Raw genomic sequence first — 20994 nt, forward strand, 5'->3', positions numbered from 1 at the left:
AAGGCCCACTCACACTGAGGATGATACCCTAAATGTTTTAATATTTCTGATTCAAGCGCACTACCTATCAAACGCCACTTATCAACATAACAACACAGCAGAACAATATCATTGTAAGCTAGATTTATGCTGCTGATGAATGATAAAACATTGAGTCAATCAGAATTTACTCTGCTGTTACGCGTAGTAATAATATGGCTAATATGGCTATTACTTTTGTCATTCTAAGTGTGAATGGAGCTTAAAGAGATGGTCACGCAGAAATGAAAATTTACTCACCATTCACTCAACTCGTTTCTGTTCAGTTCAGTGTAGGAAACTAGTAGCCACTGACATCCATACTGAGGAAAATTACTATATCAATGGCCACAGGTTTGCAACATTCTTCAAAATATTTTCTTTTATGTTTAACATAGGAAAGACACTCTGACATATTTGGAGAGTAAGAAATGGATTGCAAAATTTTCATTTTTGAATGAATTATCCCTTTAAAGCTTCTGGTAACAGTTTAATACTTCAGTAAGCTTTTGTTCTGTTTCACATTACTTCATAAACACTACAAGCTGCACTCCAATCAGCCATGTTTGAACTCTAAGGGTGCTTTCACACTTGCTTTGATTGCCTGGTCCCAACCAGCATTTGATTGGCACCCCCCTTACTTGCCCATGCTAGATTGTGTTTACATGGTGTGGTATTTGGTTCCATGATACGTTTGCGTTATAAGAGTAGCAGCAATGTAGCCCTGTTGCTATATATCATCTTTGCTGTAGATGTCTATATGAATCAATTCTTGTTTAATTTTACTATTTTGAAAATTGTAAGTTTGTAAGTTTCCAAAGCACCATTATAGGATGGAACATGTACATTTATCGTAAATTTAATGGCAATTCTGAAAGCAGAAATGAGGTAAAATCTTCTTTCAGTGTGTCAGGAAACCAAGTGAGTAAACTAATAACCACCAATTTTACCAATAATAGCTCACTTCTACGATCTAGTATAATTCTGTTCATATTAGAAGTGAACCTTACCAGAGTTTACATAACCCATATCCCAGTCCACACAGTTCACAGGTGTGTCGTGAGTTCAGAGGTCACATTATCCAATCTAAGTCCTGGAAGGCCACTGACCAGCATATTTTAGCTCCATCCTTATGGACCTTTGTCACAAGCCTGTTACTAATTAGTTTATTATTTTGATTTAAAAATAAAACGTATGAACATTTATACATATTTATGTATGTATTATATAATCTTTGCTTCAAATTACAAAAGACGAATTACCGCTTGTGTGAGGCGTTTCTAATGCAGCGTCTATGGGACAGGACAGTGAATTTGACGTTATTCTCTCCTCTGGCTGCCGTCATCAATCTCACACAATTTTTTTTTCAGTTTCTGAAAGTATTTATAACATCATCGTGGAGTTTTTCTTTTATTATTTCACCAAATAAGATTGTAAATAATTATTTGTTATATTCTCCCATTCACTGCGCTCTAAGTTTTCCCAACTATGACGACTTCCGCTACTGAGAAACCCAAAAATGTGAAAAGGGTCTATAATCAAACACACATGAAGCAGCTAATCAAGGTCTTGCTAGTCTTACTAGTACCTTCAATACAGGTGTGTTGAAGCTAAAGTCTGCAGGACATGCAGGCACCCTCCAGGACCAACTTTGGACAACCCTGATCCAAACTCGTGACACCCAGTTGTGAATCAAATATTCTAGCATGAAAGCCCCCTAAGAGTCTCTTGAGCTCTCTGAAATGTTTGGTTCATCTAACAGTTCACTGCATACATCTCAGTACTGTCCTTGAGTCTCTGCTTGCGGCAGGATGAACACTTCATGTCTTTGAACCCGTAGAGCAGTGCGATCCCTCCCAGCACTTGTACACAAGCTCCCACCCACCCGAAGTACAGCGACCCGGCTGGGTGTAGAGTTAGCCGGGGTGGCTTGTGCGCATTGAGTCCTTGTGTCTCTGATAAACTCGAATCTACGTCAATCCCCAGCTTGGAAAGGTGCCGTGTGTACACCCCTAATGCAGCCAGACTGAGCACACCAGCCAGCGCCACCAACAGGCCACCAGCTGCTGCTACACTCCTCAGCGGGATATCAGTCCAGCAACGGACACCGATGCTGGCGAGCACGATCCCTGCTCCGCACAGGAAGAGAGACGACAGCACCATGCCCTGGACCATTCTGACCCGAGAGTCCCGCTGGTAGGACCCTGACACAGGCCAGCATTCTTTGACCTCAGAGTGCACCACCTGCAGGCAGCTCTCCCAGAGGCCATCCGAGCGGAGAAGGAGGAGCTCCGTTGCCCCGCCCCTTCCAGCCGCACCCAGCCGCGCCTGACCTTCCCTCCACTGTGGCGTGATGGCAGCAGTGAACACCAGCACAAGGCCTAGAGGGGCGAACACCACCCCCATCAGCATGGATGCTGGAGTGTGCATCTCGTCAATGGGTATATCTTCAAGATGAAACCACTGTCAAAAACCTGGTGATGTAATAAATCAGATTTAGTTACAGACAGTGTTGATTTTGACAGTAAATTTTGATTTAGTTTTATCTTTTGACTAAAATTCCATTTTAATTTTAGTTATATTTTAGTCATATTTGATTCATTTTAGCTTTTAGCCCCTTTCACACATGCAGACCTTTTCGGAAAATTACCGGCAATTTTTCGGAAAGGTCTGTGTGAACAGGCCCTTTTTGAAAATACCGGTAAATTTGTTTTGTTTTGTTTTGTTTTGTAAATTTGTTAAATTTTCCAGAAAGAGAAGTTGTAACATTACCGGTAATTTGCGGGAAGGCTGCGCTGTTTGAACGCTGAAGGAAAATTGCTAGAAAGAGCTCGTTCACTATTAGAACACTCTGATGTGAGACGTCTACAGCCAATCAGATCGTTCAGATGCATTCACGTCCGCGCTGTTTAGAAAATAAAAGTCTTTGAATATTTTTCCAGACACATTTAGCTGCTAGTTGTTAGTCCGATATTGTTTCTATGTTCATTCTGAATGCCAACTGTGTGCAAAATTATTGATAAAATGCTTATAATAAACCGCTGTGTGTTTATGCTGTCAAAATTTACCGGTATTTTGGAATGGATGTGTGAATAGTCTTTTCCGGAAAAATTCCGGAACGTCCGTGCCTGTGTGAACACCGTTTTTATGAATTTACCAGTAAAGCCATTCCAGAAATTTTCCGGATATTTACCGTATCACTGTGTGAAAGGGGCTTTTGTTGACTAAAATATATTTGGTTTAATTTAAGTGTAATTTAATAAAATATTGTATACAATTATGTATACAAAATATTCTAACTAATATTATAAAATATTCCAAGTCTCATTAAAATATAGAATATAGCTTTTCCATTGAGGACAAAAACTTAGGTATGCATTGTTTATTTATATAATAAGTAATATGTCAAATTATGTGACGGCAATCAATCCACTTGTGAGAACAGTAGCCATCTAAAAAAACGGGAGTGTGCAATTATTCAGCGAAGCCTTTATTTTCATGTGGTAAACTACGAGTCTTTTTGACCAGTCTGCTTAAGTGTTTCAAGCCATTAAATCTTTGAAAGGGCTTAAAGTAGTTTAAGTCCACTTTTGCAAAATGTTTCTCAACCATGTTCTTGGGGGACCACCAGCACTGCATGTTTTGGATGTCTCCTTTGCCAGTCGCACCCATCACAGGTCTTTCAGTCTCTGCTAATGATCTGAATCAGGTGTGTTTGGTTAAGGAGACGTTGAAAATGTGCAGAGCTAGTGGTCCTCCAGGTACATGGTTGAGAAACACTGGTCTATACCAAGCTGTACTGTTGTAGTTGGTGTTGTAAGACATGGTGCTCGCTATAGCACTGATTAAATTAGTAATGACGTAGTATCCCGTGTCTACTGTGGACCAGTTACTTTTCAAATGTGCGTGTGTGTGTCATGCATCACACACCAAGATTAATTCTCATTGGATATTTACCAAAATACATCCCTCAATCGCATTCTTGTCTCATTTTATTAGTCAGCGAAAATGTCAGTACATTTTTATTATTGTCGTCATCATCACATCATTTTTATTTAGTTTTTGTCTGGTTTTTGTTGGTAGAAACTTGTTCATCACGAAAATTATGGCGAAACACTGGTTACAGATTCTAGAAGATACTCATCATTAAAAATATACTCCTGCTTTTACAGATCTGGAAGAGAACGCGTGCACATATACGCGGCTTGTTTTCTGACAGCTCTCCTTTGAGCTCTAAGAAACATCGTCGCTCCTGGCAACAAGCAGAGTGGAGGTGAATGGCCCGCTGTTGCTAAGAGACAGTAACCTGGATGATGGTACAGCTGCATCTTTTGTGGTACATCTGAAACAGTTCTTAAAATACCAGCCACAGGTGTTAGACTTTGAGCATCGCCTTCTGACGCAAATGTGTGGTGGTGTTGTCCTACAAGCTGAGATTGTGAACACATTTTGAAACGGAGATATTATATGTAGACGGGAAGTCAGACGGCTGGGTGCTCAGAGAGCAAGCCCATGCCTGTTCCGCACATAAATCACAAATGAGAAAGCGGGAATGACGTGATGCTATAAAAAGTGGATATTTTTAGTACGTGTACCCTCTATTTCTTGCAGAGCGTTTTCATCATCTAATTGGTCATTAAACAACATCTTGACAATATGACCATCAGGTGTATCTCCTAGATACAGGTGTGGGCAGATATTTTAACATATTGGTCAACTAATGCATGTTTTTAAATGACATCTCATCGATTTCCTGTTCTATTTACTAGTGTTGCATGGCAACCCAAAAACAAACATTTAAGAGGACGCATTGACACCAGGGTGTTAATGAAAACATACTACATAGCCTGCCACACTAACAAAAATGTGGCTACTGCCATTCTGAAAGCACCTGCCACTTTTGTCGTCTGTCTTCAAGCCATACTAGTTATTAAATATCTAGAAAAACAGCATGGCATTCTGATCATAAGCAGTAGCCGAGTTTTAGTGTTTACAAAATTATTTTTAAGAGTCCATCTATGAGTAAGAGCAAGAAAATTAGACTTGATCAACACATTAGAGAGAAAACCAACATGCATGCTGAGCTGGTTGTGTGTTCACCTTACAACATTTTCATGTCTATGTGAATCAGACGTAAGAGAGAAGTCATGCACTCACCTCTCTGGAGAAGACTGAGGGATCATTCAGCTGCTGAATTTTTGTTAATTCTGAGACGGATCCTTCTGCTTTCTGTCTTTTCTTTCTCCCCCGCTCACTGATTCTCTTTAGTCTTGTGTATGAGGCTTTCCGTACACCCCCGTCCTTCTTTCTAACACACACACAGACAGACGCACCAGAGCACCAGAACAAACAGCAAGTCCAACGTGTTCTGACTGCAATATGCAGACTGGCTGCTGAACCAGATGATCTGATGAAAGGGGAAAAAAACAGAGACATGAAAAGAAAAGGATGGGGATTTTAAAAACCCGTGCTCTTTTATTAATCTCTCTACCATATTGTAGTAAAAAAACAACAACAACAAAAGTCAATCAGTAGATGTACATTCACTTTCACCTTTAGGGAGACTCTGCCTGCTGAACAAACATGCATTTGACCTCTAATGTCTTTGATAGTATTTAGTCCATCTTTTGAAATGAGTTAACCTTCTCTTTTTTCTTTTTTTTTTCTTTTTGGTTCAATGGAAGAAATGATGTATACATTAAAAATGATACATTTACTCCAGGTTCGTTCAATTCAATTTCAATTCACCTTTATTTGTATAGCGCTTTTACAATGTAGATTGTCAAAGCAGCTTCACATAAAAGGTGATAGTAAACAGGAACAGTGTAGTTCAGTTTTCAGTGTTTAAGTTCAGTTCAGTTTAGCTCAGTTCAGTGTGGTTTAATAATCACTACTGAGAGTCCAAACACTGAAGAGTAAATCCAACGATGCGCAGCTCTACAGATCCCGACCCATGCAAGCCAGTGGCGACAGCGGAGAGGGAAAAAAAACTTCACTAATTGGTGGAAGTGAAGAAAAAAAACCTTGAGAGAAACCAGACTCAGTTGGGCACGACCATTTTAATTTCTCCGCTGGCCAAACGTCTTGTGCAGAGCTGCATTCTCAGCGGCAGGTTCATTTTTAATACTGAACCTTACCTACTTACTCCCGTTTATATCAAAGTTTATATTTAGCTGCACCATGTTGGTGTTTCTTAACATTTAATTCTTATGAGGTGGGTCATTAGCCCATCGCTCAACACCCAACCTGGAGGACCAGGACGTACACTCCGGACAATTTGGCTTACCCGAGTCACCTATAGCACATGTCTTTGGACTGTGGGGGACACCGAAGCACCTGGAGGAAACTCATGCGAACATGGGGAGAACATGCAAATTCCACACAGAAATGCCAACTGGTTCAGATGGGACTCAAACCAGTGACTTTCTTGCTGTGAGAGGACAGTGCTAACCACTGAACCACCATGTCGCCCAATACTGAACCTACGGATACTAAATAAATTTTAATATGACTTATATGGTATTTTTATATGTCATAAAGAGCCCTAAAGAAATATTTAAACAAGACAAAACAGCACCAGAGATTTCTCTATTGCTCACAAACAAAAATATGCTGCAAGAGAACACCTGTATTAATCTGTCATGGACAACATGCCTGTGATGAGAACACTGCTGTTATCTGTGACCTCCGACACACACTGTAAAAAATGCTGGGTTCACACAATTCCTTCATGTTGTCTCAACACAAATCAGCTGTTACCTTAATCATTTTCACAAGTTTAAGTTGCTTGAACATAAAAGAATTAAGTTGTCTCTCCAAAAAAAACTTAAGAATTGTGTTTTCAACTCATTTTAAATAAGTCATTTGAACAAGCAGCAAAAAGTCATTTTTTGAGTGCACATGTGTAGAAATAGGTAAGTACAACAATACCCACCTGTTACGCTAAATTTAGTAGCCTATATTTCTTATATTTTAATAATTTAGCAGTCAATGATTGCGCGACCTAATGTGACCCACACAGCTAAAAAAGCAGTTCACCCAAAAATGAAATTTCTGTCATCATTCACTCACCCTTCACATGTTCAAACCCATTTGTGTTTTCCTTCTCATTCATTCATTTTCCTTCGGCTTAGATGCTTTATTGATCAGGGGTTACCACAGTGGATTGAACCACCAACTTATCCAGCATAGGTTTTACGTGGATGCCCTTCCAGCTGCAACCCAAAACTGGAAAACACTCATACACACTCTTTCACACACATACACTACAGACAATTTAGTTTATTCAATTCGCCTGTACCGCATGTCTTTGGACTGTGGGGGAAACCAGAGCACCCGTAGGAAACCCACGCCAACACGAGGAGAACATGCAAACTCCATACAGAAACACCAACTGACCTAGCCAGGGCTCGAACCAGTGACCTTCTTGCTGTAATGTGACAGTGCTGATCACTGAGACACGATGCTGCCAATTTAGTTTTTCCAGTATATCCAGTACATACCATATATATATTATTATTATTTATTTTTAATTTTTTTCAAAGTGCCAGTATCTGTCAACTTGCATTTCATTAATCAACAAAGAACATCCTTTGAACTCAAGATCTTCTTTAATGTTCTAATAGGGGAGTGCGGGGCACAAAGTAACGCAGGGTAAATTATAACACAGAGATTTAAGGTATTTGCTCAAGGTTAACCATGCCATGCTTTCGAGGTTTTCACCACAGTGTCAGCAGACGTCTACCTGCCAATTATTGAAAAAGTTTGACGAAATTTGGAGGAGAAACACAGGAGAAACCATTTTTGCAGCATAAAAGTATTTATATGGCAATCGCTATTTTTTTATATTAAAAAATCTGTGAAAATGTTAGTGAAATCTTATATTGTTGCGATTATCGTCTTCTAGGCTAAAAGATGGAACCATTTTGAAAGACGTAAAAAACACACAGTGACTGCTTGCCAGTTTTGAAGAAAACAACACAGCGAGGTTAGTTGTAACAAGGTGTGACAAATGAGCCACACACTGTTGGACACCAACCAAACTAACAAAATAACGTTTGAATGTTAAGTGTAATGTTGAGAACTTTTTAAATAGTTTAATAGAAAATATTTTTAATTAAAAAAACATATATTTTATTGTTAATATTGCAAATAAATGCATTGTATAATAATGGATAATACTGCAAATAAATGCAAATGTGTTTATCCAATAGTTAAATAAATAAACATGCTATGCTATGTAGAATAAAAGGAAATTTAGGTAAATACTGAGGAAATATACTATTCAAATGGAATTTAAATTAACTGTGTAAAATTTGCCTTTTTAAGCATGTTACAACTAACCCTCTGTCTGTTACAACTGACCCCGCAGCTGGGGTAAATAGTAACATTTTTACTCCTGGCACTTTTGGCGATACTGCACAGAAACCATAGGTCCGGGGATCATAGTTTCAGTGCACATTTGTAGGAGAGGCTTGTGTGCTGTTGGTAAAAAAATGGTTTGTCTAACCCCTTTACTTTGGTCATTATTCGGCCAAAACCAAAAAGTGTTACTTTGTGCCCCGCTCTCCCCTACAGCAAATTTTCATGTTTGGATGACTTTCCCAGAAAGAAAACAAATGACAAAAAGACCCGAATACGTAAAGTAATTTTGATTTTATTTTCCTTATAAAAGCAGAGGCAGTAAAAAAGGGAAAACAGCTTTAGTATATCAATATTGTTTGACAGCAATACAAAGCATTTGAAATGTACAAGTTTTGTGAAGCAAAACACACAAAATGAAAAGTCACCATTATTTCAGCTGATATTGGGGCAAGTTCGATGTTGCAGTGGTTCATCCGAACTTTTTTTCGTCTAAATGTTGGAGGACAAAGGGGCTGGTTGTCCTTACAGCCACACAGATTCGAAATGCGTGGAGCCAGTTTTTAAAATGTAGTGAAACACTGACAGACATGCGGCTCTTTGAGGGTGGAAATGTGCGACTTTAAAGTCTAAAACACTCTTGTGTCTGTGGAGTGTCTCAGATGTGAAACTAAAAGGCTGATAGTTACAGCACCCTGACTGGAAGCATGCTGAAGTAACACACGGCAAGAATAATAAACATGCAAACCACCATCAGAGCAAAAAGCGATACAAACGCGTCACATCCTGTCCTGGAAATGATGGGCCTATCATAAGCAGCAAAGAGTCAGCTCCAAAAAAAGGCAAGTTTGTCATTGAAATAATAACATATTACTCTTTTAAAATCATATCATCACACGACATTATCATAATTACGTCTATTTACAATAAATATTTACAAAGTTCATGTACCTTATTGATCATAATTGCTCGCGTTATAAAATAATTGTCGATAAAATAACAAAAAGGTACAAACGAGGTAAATGATATGTACACAGGTCAGCAGTGATGTCAAAGTGAAGATGTTATAGCTGGCAGGTGAGTAGCAATGTGGCTCGCTGTCCTGCTTTTTTGATGGAGAGGCTGCCAGCAGCACCAGGTGTGGTGTCGTTAGTCGATGATGTCATCTATAACTCCATAAGTGTGACCTGGTAGTGGTTAACGATGACTTCACTGATCTCTATGAGGAAGGCAGAGTGGTTGCTGTAATGCTCGATGATGTTGTCGTCCATGTTTACAAAGATCCTGTGGACGGTAAGAGAAAAGGAATGAGTCATTAAAATTCTGGTCCATATTTGAAACTATTTTAATCAGTGAAAAAAAAATTAAACACTAAAAATGTTATGTATTTGAAATGCTACAAATAAAATTAGACAACATGCAGCAAAGAATAAAATTTTATATGTACCCAGCAGGCACACAACGTCAAAAGACATTAATATTAGATTTAGGTTGTGATGTCAGGTGACCAAAATTCAATGTCTAGTTTAAGGACAACGTTATTTTGATGTCCAGTAACAACATAATATCAAATAATTGATATATGTTAATATTTGGTTGATTTTAGGTTGTTGGAAAGTGGCCAAAATCCTACATCGGGCAACATCTTAAACCAACGTCATATTGACGTCAAATACTGACATTTATTCGTCAGGTATGGCAACCAAAATCCAACATCAGATAGACGTCATATTAGTAACGTCAAGCTGTAACAGCATTAAACGTTGATATTTGGTTGATTTTAAGTTGGTCGTTGGACATTGACGTCAGCCTGGTGTTGTGTTCTAACATCAACCCGATGTTCAGTTCCAAACAAAATGCATAGCCCCAATCTGATATCATGTTGATGTCCTGTGCCTGCTGGGTATTTTGAGATTTGCTAAAGATTAGGTTTAATGTCATCAAATAATTTATATCTACTCCATTTCAAAATATAATTGATATAATAATGCTTTATATGTTTATGCTTTTTGTTTTTTGCCATTTATTTACACAAAATTGAAAACAACGCAGATTTTTCTTTGTGTAAACTACAAAATGTAAACTTGTGAAAACAAAATATAAACATAGATTTTTTTTTCATGTACCATTAAATTAAATCCTTTTTTAATTATCTGATATGATAACGAAAACCAAACTGCAGAGTGCTTTTCACCAACACAAAAGCATTTGCGCTTTCATTCTGACACTTGTTCGCTGACATTTGCACATCACTCCACAATATTTATTTTAGTCATTGTGACTGTGTTTAGCTGTTGACTGATGTGTGGATGAACTGTGGCCTACCAACTGCTGAAAGAAACCTTAATGCATTCCTGTACAATCTTCTAATACATTCATCATTCCTTCCCTGGGGCCAGACCCTGATTTAGTTCCTTAAAAACACAAATCTTTATCTCATGACTTGCGCAAACAATTATTTGGCACAACAGTCGTCTTCACTGGCCAATGTGTGCATGGTGTGCGGTTGTATGACAGACTAAATGCGAGGTTGTGTGCTAGCTCTCCCTGCCCTGAGGGTGGAGGGAGTCTGATTGAAGATTGGGGCGAGAATGTGGCCCGACCTGTCGCTTTCCCTCAGCCATATCATCAACTAACGGCCTGAGGAAAGCCGAGCTCCAAGTTACACAGCTCTAGGCTAGGATGATTAAGATAAAATGCCTTTAATAGAGTCCTGGACATGTTTCTTTGACCAATCTAGGTCAAGCGCTCCTTAAACGCTCTAGCAGGCGTGTGAAATACGTTCATCAAATTATACGCTTTATTTTAATGCCTGTACTTTATGATGCACCGAGGTGAGTTATTCCCACACATGCTCTGAAATGGATGAGTGAACAGCTAAGCGCAAATGGTGTCATGGGTGATCAACAAGCAAAGAGATAAATGCTGTTCTTATTAGTTTGCACGTAGTGTCTCTTACACAACCAGACGCCAGCCTATCAGAGCCTTAATCTGTACTGTTTCTCTCCGAGCTTCATAGACCACACATAAAAAAAGATACTACCTCAGTCAGTCAGATGACTCTACCTGTTGAAATCCTGTCGTCCTTCTTTTGTTTTGTTTTTAATTCACCCTCTCTCTCTTTCTCTCTCTATCTTTTTTTTTTTTTGAAGGGGAGCAGCAATCATCACATTCCAAACTCTATAGATCTCCTGTCAACCCGGTCTGTCGACTTTGCTTCCTGGCAGCTTGTCGAGATGGAGCTCAGATTGTAAGAAAAAGGGTTTAACGTCTCAGCGTTTCGACATCCCTCTATCTGCTGTTCGTGACTTCATCACAGCGTCTAACTGTCCCCAAATGTTTCCGCCCAACGGAGTTCGGCTTAAAAATAATCACACTCACCCTCTTTTGCACTTCTTGAAAATTTTCCCAATGGTGTCTTCTTGCATGCCATACTTTTCTGAAATCTGAGAAGGCAGAAAGGGGACATGAGTCATGTCTTAGGTACAGTTCCTCTCCAGGGTTGAGGTGAGAATATGTCTAACGGAAAGAGAGGTTTGAAAACTCACCGCTTCTTTAAGGCCCTTGAGGTTTGGCGTGTTCAACATGAGGGCATCAAATACTTCCTCAGATTCTCGTCTGACGTACAGGAGAACTGCGGGGGGAAAAAGAATCTAGCATCAAAACATTGTGGGGTTAAAAGATTCCTGCATCTCTAATTTGATTAGAGACTTGTCCCGTACCTCTCTGCTGCTCGTCTCGGCGGGGTTGTTTGCTTGGCGGCGAGCTGCTCTGGTCATTGGCTTCTGCGTAACGTTTCAGCGATGACCTGTCACTTTCCTCCAGGCTAACAGGGGGCACCTGGACAATAACAAACAGATAAAATCAAAGTTTTTAAGATGTCACTTCATTTCCTGCCTCTTGCTTGTTGTCATGCTGATGATTACGATGATAGCAACACTATCACAGTGACATCTTGAATGTGAAGAGGTGTGACAACACAAAACAAAAGGTAGCATTATCTCATGACTTCCTAATCTTTCCCTAATTGGCAAAAGTCACTACTATGGGCTCTGGCTAAATGTTAAAAGTTTAAACCACGTTGATGTTATGAAACGATGTCGAAATTTCAACACGCTAGTCTGGACTGTGGGAATAAGGCCTGTTGGAACAGCCACCATCCCTCGTCTCTTAGCCTGTGTAAACACAGCTGAAAAGCATCTCTTGGAAGAAGAGTGTGTGCACACGTGTGTGTGTTTGAGCTCCCACGGGTTAATCCCAGTGTCAGTCAGTGTGGCAGTCACCTGCTCAGGTGAGTTTCACTCACTGTCGTGTAAACTCAACGCACCAGTTAGCATGTCTGATCTCGAGATCGGCCTATTCCAAGCCCACTTCTTTCCCACTACATTTTTTCCCACACTTTTCCTTTCTCGCTCCCATAGTCTCGGCCCTCAGGGTGTTGGTGAACATGACTCAACAATGCTGCGGTAAGCCACATATCCTAGGATATAGGGAAAAGTGTGTGTGCGTGTGTGTGTTTGTATGTGTGTGAATACGTACCAGGCCACAGCGCTGCATTGTGCTGAAGTGCATCTCTGGGATGAATAAAACCGGCTGAGTGACGTGATCGTCTAGAGTTTTAAAGTAAGTCGAGTCCTTTCCGACAGAGCTGGAGACTAGAGATTGTTTACAATCTGAAATGAAAAAAAAAAAGTTCGTTTAATGCCCGAAGTGATAAAGGAATATGTTTCACTACACTGTAAAACCCAAATAGTTAAGGTAACTCAAACCGTTTGAGGAAACCGATTGCAACAAACCATTTAAGTTCAAAAACTAATCCTAATGAGTACTGTGAACTTAATCCATTTGAGTAAACGAATCAATCTGAGCATAGTAAAACCCAATAAATGAAGAGAACTCAAACCAACTGAGTACTGTAAAACCCAATAAGTTAAGGCAACTCAAACCGTTTAAGGAACTCGATTGAAACAAACCATTTGAGTTAAAAAACGATATGAGTACTGTGAACTCACTGCATTTAAATTGAATTAATGAGGTATTTAACTAACTCATTACCTTCAGCACTGAGTTCAAAACTCTTTCCAAATGAGTAGAATTAACTTTCAGTAAATTTTGAATTAACTACACTCATTTCATTTGATAAAGTTGACTGTTGGTTTTTACAGTGTAGTCTCTAGTGGAAAACACCTCTTGGCTTGTGTCCCACCGGTGATTTGAGATTAAAAGCCCTCATTGTTGAAAATATGTGTGTTAAAACATTCAGCCTTGTAGCCCAGGAAGCAGGTCAAAACATGGACATGGGGTCAAAATGATGAAGTGTAGAGACTTTAGGTATAGGGTCAGTTCCTGAGAGTCTCATGTTGTATTTATGTGACTGATTGAACTCACTGTTATTGCTGGAGTCTGCGGTGTTCTTGGTTCTCCTCTTGCTTCTCTTCCTCTCCTCATCTCTCATCTTCCTCTCTGCCCCCTGCAAACATTCAAAGTCAACAGAACATTAATAACCTGATTCTCTCTTTTTTTTAATCACAATACAACTCACCATTTTTTAAAGAAACAATTTGTCAGAACATTTTAGAGTTATTTTAAAGGATAAACAGTGTTTTCATGACTATTTGTAATTTTCCGGGGGAGAAAAAATGACAAGCCTTCTTGTCAACAACTCTAAGTTGGTGTCTAGTTTTAGTGCCAGCTGATTGTAGTAGATATGCATCTGATCCAGCTAGAGAAACCACAGCATTGCAGTAATGCACTTAGTTCACCTACTGCTGCTAAACCAGTTAGACGTCTGTTAAATCTAACCTTCTCATCATGCATTTCTACACACAGACTAATAACTATGGCCACTGCGAAACATACAAGCGGGCTTTAAAGTGATGAGGCTGATATGGCGGTCTGGTTACATTATCTGATCAGCTCAACAAAAGGATCAATCAATAGGAATCAGAAGATAGAGGTTCTAGAGACACCAGCACCGAGATAGACAAACCGAAAGAAAAAACACACAAATACTCCAGGCTCTGATTTTTCTGCTTCATTGAAAGCAGCTATCACGTATCTGAAAGTGCACCATTAATTGATCAGAGGTCAGAGCACTTTTGACTAAATAAATTAGTAGGACACGATGACTGTGAGTCAGAAATGTGTTTTGGTTAAAAGTTTATGACACAGTAGAAGATGAGCTAATGCACACCCTGATAATGAATATAATTAATGTCCTGAAGCAAATTTTAGGTTAAGATACACTTGTTTATATCATTATTGGTACAGTTATAATTATACAAACATTACTTGTATATTTGATTTTTTTTTAAACACACATTTTACACATTCTTGGGCAATAACTGGGAGGCTCACCTTATCGCAGAAGATCTTGACCTGACAAACAGCTCGGTGAATGAGACGGTTATTCCCAGAACTGAAATCGTACGTGTCGATCTGAAGATTCAAAGGAAGACCCTTAACTCCCTTCTGCGAGGAGAAGTCAGTGCTCAGAGAATTGATGCCAATGTGCACCTGAAAAACACATCAGAAACATGAATTCTCAAGAGATTGCTACATTTTAGAAAGAGAAATGCAGTGAAAAGATAGATGTGTTGCCGTGTGGTTCATTCTCAGGCCCGTCAAAAACTAAATCTATGCTAAGCCTCTAAACAATAGGAAGGGTCAGGGATGAGACACATTAGATGTGTCATATGCAAATAAGTTCAATAATTCCAATTCATTTCAAAAGAAAAGGAGTGTCCATATGGAGAACAGCATGGCGAAATCCAACAAGTTGCAACTAGCAGCCAAACAACAATAAAATTTAATCACCTAAATAATATGGATAAACGGAGATAATTAATGGTGTTTAATTCCCCCCAAAATGTTCCTAGTTCCTTATAGTTGGTGATTCTGTTGTCACACACGAATATTTCAATTCAAATTCAGGTTTTTAAAATGGATTGTTGCTAGCTAAGCATTGTAAAGTTCTCATAAACTTTAGCAATTTTTGTTTTTAAAAGATGTCTAATAGATGTCTAATAGACATCTGAACATAGGCCAATACTAGACTAGTCGTCAAATAAACAGAAATGAATGACTACACATATAAAGTCTTTCTAATCTGTCTACTTGACGACTAGTCTAGTTTTGGGCTATTCTTAGATGTCTGTTAGATTTTCACTGACAGCCCAAGTTTAGCCTTGTTTTAGCCAAGCTGTCTACGTTTAGATGTCTATTAGACATCTATTAAACACAAAATTATTTGCTGGGTCCTATATTAATGACTTTTAACATGTTGCTCAATTTTATTTAATCAATAAAAGTGCGTTAGACTGATAGTATTCTTTCATTTCATCTCTGCTCCACCTGCTGTGAGTTTCGTTGTCCCACCCATCACTAGCTTGGGGGCATGCTGAAATGAGTCCTATTTCTCTTTCTTTTCTTCCCTGCTTCCTTCCCTCCCTCTTTCTTTCTTTCTTTCTTCTCTTTTTTATTCCCTATGATGACAGGTGCCTGAGGAGGCCGCATACCGTAGATACCACTGCTCTCTGACACTCCTCTAAATGATCCTCCTTTCAAGCCATCACTTAACAAAAACCAGTGACAGGTGGATCTGTGTGTTGCTTTTTGATTTTGTACCTTCGCTTCTTCATTGGTGTTCCAGATGAAGGACAGCGCATTGAAAGCAACTTCTTCCACGTTACTCACTCCACTGAAAACTTCCTTGTAGTCAGCTAAAAGTCAGTACAAAAGAATTTAGTATTGCAGATTTCTATGAAATTAAATACACATCAATCAAAGCATTTAACATTATATGACATCTGACTTTAAAAGCTAATCATGGGTGCGGCGGTAACCGGTGTATAATAAAAACATCTGATATTGTTCTTGTCACGTCAAATACAAAGAAAGCATCTGTTTTAATGTTTAAAAAAACGCTTGTGAAAGTAAAATGTCAAAATATGAGTGTTTAAAGTTTGATCATTATAGATGTATTCACTTACAATTAAAGCAATGTATGTTTATTATGACCTTTACTCAGTAAAATATAAAAGTCAGTAAGTTTTACATGATTATTGCTGACAAATGGGTAAAACTTCACTCTTAAAACAGTATTTAAATATGTCATCAATGTAAAAACAATGTAATAATGTATGTTTTCTCAACATATGTTCTCTAAAGATGCATCGTAAAAATACATTTTTAAATCTTGTAAAAATATCTTTCAGGATATTTAGATGTATATATCAACTGTTAAAATATGTTATCATCAGTGTTATTTTAGTGTAGTAATGCTGAGATACTCACCGATATCAATGACTCTTTGTTTAACGGTAGGCTGTCGAGCATGCCAGTGGTTCCAGTACTTCAACTGCATCTCAGGACTCTTGTCATTCTCAAACACTGCCATGATCACCGTCTGAGAAAGAAAAAAGAAGGATGATTAGTGTTTTTTAGGCATTGTGTGACTCTCTTTAGGACAAATGCTTGTCTCTTTATAAGTCACCACTCTAATACTCTTTTCTTTCTGCTTTGTCAATGACCATAGCAATGCTGGCTTTAAAAAATGACAATTCGTCTTCTCAGTCTCCTGGGTTTACACCTTATGGGTATTTGAGTTTACTCTAAAGAGTTTAGAAATCTTTTTTGCTGTTACAAAATGTCAAACTACTATACTTCAATACAGGCTAGACTTTAATAGAGGCTAAAGTTTGAAGTCTTTGAAGCAGACCAAACCTGTAATATGGCAGGTATGAATTCTTTTTCACATAGACTTATTGGGAAGTATCCAATAAGAGTGTTCATGGAAATATAACTTACTTTTACTTTGCTGCATGGCACACCAGCAGTGCTGTCAACCCCCTGCAGTGTAATTGGGTAAAACTGGCCCTTGTTGAGGTAAACCATGGGGATTTCTGTCGTCTTGTGCTGGGAAGCTTGTGGGGCACCGAGAAGGAATTGGAAATCATTCCTGCGAAAAACATTCAAATGCAAATACATTTATGCAACAGCATTACTCTGTGTTGATTTTTTATGGCTTGCATAGGATCACCAAGTGACAGAGTTATTTTTAGAGAGGTGAAATGTATGAGAATTGACTGATTTGTAAAGCCTTTCTTACCTGTATCTTCCTGGAGAAGAGTAGGAATCTGAGTAAACAGGGCTTGTCTGTCCCCCAAATCCATTGTGGCCAATATGCTGTTTTTTTGTGAAGAAAACAAACAGATTTGTCACAAATTGATCATAATTATTAAGTAAGTATAATAATTAAGAAGGCATTAGTTTCAATGAGTAAAAAGACATAACATAATTAATATAAAGATAACTTAAAGTTGAATATTATTATATTAATGTATAGTGTAAATGTGTGTTGGGAAAATGTGTGACATAAATGCGGACCTCAGGTGTGGCCTCCAGAAAGGTTTGATCAGATTGCCATGATTTCTGCGAAGGTTGGGGCAGGAGAGAGTCGAAGATGTTGTTTAGGTTGACTTGCTTATCATAGTTGTCCGTTGCATAGCTGTCGGTGCTTGGCTTTGAGGGGTTGAATGACATGTTTTCGGAAAGGAACTTCATGATGTGAGCGTTCTCCAGTGGAGCAAGTTCTGGGGAAGAGCTGTTCGCCGTCCTAAAACATAAATCACATGACATATCGTAAGCCTTCTTGTTTCGAATTATGATTGTGTTTTTATGCTACTCGATCAATAATGCTATTCACACAAGGGCAGCTGTTAGCTACCTATACAACAGCCGCAAAAATGTGTCAAAGTCAATAAAAAGCTTTACTCAATCTCCGCATTGTTTATGGAGCTTTCATTGCGTGAAAAGCCAAGCCAAACACATTGGGCGGGAGCTGTTTGCCACCTAACGCTGACTTCTTTTTTACTGTTTGAGTTTCTCGGCAGGGTTTGACATCGGGGAGACCAACAAGCTCTATAGGCTGCTATTTTTCACTAGCACAAAAGGGTTGCTGAGTAGTGACTCAGTCTTTTTGGGATGGGTTGAAGAAGAGGATTAACAGCTGAACAAGCTCTGACCTCAGATAATCTTGGCTAAATTACTCAACCTACCAATGTGTTGTGGCATTATACATCTGGATGACCTACTGTTGCGACATATATTTCATTCTGATACTATATACTTAATATAAAATCCAAAGTGAATGATCAAGCTTACCTCTCCATTGATTTGTACATGCTGCTCTCACGGGCACAGGATGTCATCTTCTGCTCTTTTGAAGGCTTAAAGAGAACACATTAATAATGTTATAAGTGTATCTAAAATCAATCATATTTAATCTTTAAAAATGCTGTAATCTTGTGCTACCTTGCAGGCATCATATAGAAGGTTCAGAGTAGCCAGATCTTCATCTGAAGCCAGTCTGGGTTTAGTTTTACTGAGGTTACTATTGTCCATGTTGGCCCAGTAGTCCATAACGTAACTTTCGTATGTGCGTATGTGGCTGAAACTCTCGTTCTGTTGTACCATGAGAGCCCTTGGGGAAAGACAAAGGCGATTTAGCACAGATAAAACATCAAGAATTGCCTAGCAAAATGATTTACCAACAGTTCAAAGGCCACAGAAATGTGCCTCTGGTGCACAGAAGACACTCAAAACCACAAAACTGCCAGGTCTTCACAACAAAAAAAATGTTAATTAACAGTTTCATGTCCATAGCTTGTGATTCATGGGTGTTTTTCTGCATATTTACGGTTTTGAAATGCATTATAGACACTTGAGCTGTTCGTTGACTACTTTTGGTGTTGACGCCTCTGATTTTACACATTTTTCTGTAGTTTGAAATGATATATAATACTGTTTGGTTGGCTAAAACTTTATTTTGATGGTGCATTTGAGTATTCGTAGACTGTCTGCTTAATATCTGTTGATACTGCTCCTTCAACAGACATTTAACTGACTATAAGAAACTTTACAAGTACATGTCAACTTACACTAACCCTAAGCCCAACCTAACAGTCTACTTATAATCTAATGAGAATCAGTTGGCAAGTGGATGAAATGCCACTTAAATTCAACAAACAGACCATCAAAATAAAGTGTCACCAAACTAGCAGTAGTACTTCTGTCATTTTACAGCCTTACACCATTCAGACCTATTTAATTCTCAAGAACGCCTCCACAACCATAAAATCTAACAAAATACCAATAAACAGCAGCTCACTTTCACCTCTCATCTACACTGAAAGGCAGAAACTCTTGGACTAGATGCAGAACCTAAGTGAAGGGACTTAATGTTAACTTAACACAAGCACCACAAACAAAAGACAAGGGTTTGAAGAGGATCGCTAACTCTTCAAACAGCTGGATTTGGCTTGGGATTTTCCCTAACTAAAAGGATTAGCAACGAGGTGGTCCGCTGTGTTGAGCTCAAACGTAAACAGAGCCGTTTAGGCACCTGTGCTCACACTTAAATTAACGAAAAATTGCTAAGAAAAAAACTCTGATATTTACTACTTCTAGACACCTGCATGTTGACACAAACCTGCCCTCTGACACTTTAGCACTAGAGTAATGTTTCTTCAGTTTGTGCACACACACACACACACATTCGAGCCCCTAGGACAGTTACAGCAGGCTGTCAGAGAGAGAGTGTGTGTTTCTGTGTCAATTTTCAGCAGAAATTATCTCGACAAAGCCATTCATGTGGGGGCCGGTTTACACATGAGCAGAGGGAGAGTGGGAGAAGAGGAGAAAGACATTACTCAAGAGCAATAAACAGCTCAGAAGTACAAACTATAGCACATCCCACCAAAGAAACATCATCAGATGAGTCATAAGAAAAGGCTCATTTTGAAAACAGTAGCTGATAAAATATATACCCGTTTAAATCAAGTTGAATCTGTAATCTAATAGAACATTTGGGGGATTTTAACGTCCAACAAAAATGTACAAATGACGAGTTTAGATGCAAAAACCTCTAAATACCGTCTGAAATTTTCCTCTAAAATGAGCGTTTTTATCAGGCTCCTGTGTGTATGTTCAGTAATGTCACTCTTATGTCAAATAATAAGTCATTTTCCTGGTCTTTAAAGTGAAATATCTCAACATAAATAAAGGAAGCTGAGAAAAATGTACATTTTTGGGGGGTTTTTGCATCTGAACTCTTCAAATCTGATTCGATTAGTCGTATCTCATTTGAGAATGTCTAGACAGTGGATGATTTGTTATAATAAAGTTAAAGCATTATTCTAAAACAGCATTTTTTGTATTTCAGTAAAGCAATAATAGCAAAAAATGTGTGTTGTTTGTGTAAATATAATCATAACACTTACTCAATCTCCTTGGTCATGACTCCTTGTACAGGCAGTGCTGATAAAATCCTTAGTTTGGGATCTTGTCTCCTCTCTGAGGTGTGCTTGTGGTTAAATATGTGTGTTTATGTGCTGAAAATGAAAGTGGCTCTTTTTAATCCATCTGGCAGGTTGACTGCTGTGCTCTGATTGGCTGGAAGCCTGAGACAGGTGTGGGATAGGACAGGTGTATCCTCCCTTAACTGTCTCAGTGCTGGAGAGAAACTACAGTGTGTGTTGAGGAGGAGGAGGGGGGTTAACTCATTAACACTTCGTATAAAAGACTGAGAGTCTCAAACTAGAGGTGTGAAATGCA

The 20994-nt window shown here is 38.7% G+C and overlaps 2 protein-coding genes across 2 annotated transcripts; both read right to left on the reverse strand.

Moving 5' to 3' along the window:
* Positions 1-204: 204 nt before the first annotated feature.
* On the reverse strand, positions 205-5363 carry cldn23l (claudin 23-like). Its single transcript, XM_056477226.1, has 2 exons — positions 5176-5363; positions 205-2492 (listed from the first exon to the last, which is right to left on the reverse strand). The coding sequence occupies exon 2, from the start codon at positions 2446-2448 to the stop codon at positions 1774-1776; it is 675 nt and encodes a 224-aa protein (XP_056333201.1). The 5' UTR covers positions 2449-2492; positions 5176-5363; the 3' UTR covers positions 205-1773.
* Positions 5364-8658: 3295 nt separating this feature from the next.
* grhl3 (grainyhead-like transcription factor 3) lies at positions 8659-20755 on the reverse strand. Its single transcript, XM_056477121.1, has 15 exons — positions 20661-20755; positions 18694-18862; positions 18544-18608; positions 17767-17995; positions 17489-17565; positions 17188-17338; positions 16675-16786; positions 16006-16100; positions 14737-14895; positions 13768-13849; positions 12919-13052; positions 12102-12219; positions 11928-12013; positions 11761-11825; positions 8659-9663 (listed from the first exon to the last, which is right to left on the reverse strand). The coding sequence occupies exons 1-15, from the start codon at positions 20675-20677 to the stop codon at positions 9546-9548; spliced, it is 1677 nt and encodes a 558-aa protein (XP_056333096.1). The 5' UTR covers positions 20678-20755; the 3' UTR covers positions 8659-9545.
* Between the last annotated feature and the right edge of the window lie 239 nt (positions 20756-20994).

This window comes from Danio aesculapii, chromosome 17 (genome assembly GCF_903798145.1).
Source record: "Danio aesculapii chromosome 17, fDanAes4.1, whole genome shotgun sequence".
Classification (NCBI taxonomy): domain Eukaryota; kingdom Metazoa; phylum Chordata; class Actinopteri; order Cypriniformes; family Danionidae; genus Danio; species Danio aesculapii.

What these genes read in the sequence shown, in the direction of transcription:
- cldn23l (XM_056477226.1), bottom strand. Translation starts at nt 2,448, where the DNA reads ATGCACACTCCAGCATCCATGCTGATGGGGGTGGTGTTCGCCCCTCTA.
- grhl3 (XM_056477121.1), bottom strand. An exon ending in TTCTGGAGGCCACACCTGAG is followed by an intron (nt 17,566 to 17,766) that starts GTCCGCATTTAT and finishes ACAAAAAAACAG; the next exon opens with CATATTGGCCACAATGGATT. An exon ending in TCTTCTCCAGGAAGATACAG is followed by an intron (nt 17,339 to 17,488) that starts GTAAGAAAGGCT and finishes TGTTTTTCGCAG; the next exon opens with GAATGATTTCCAATTCCTTC.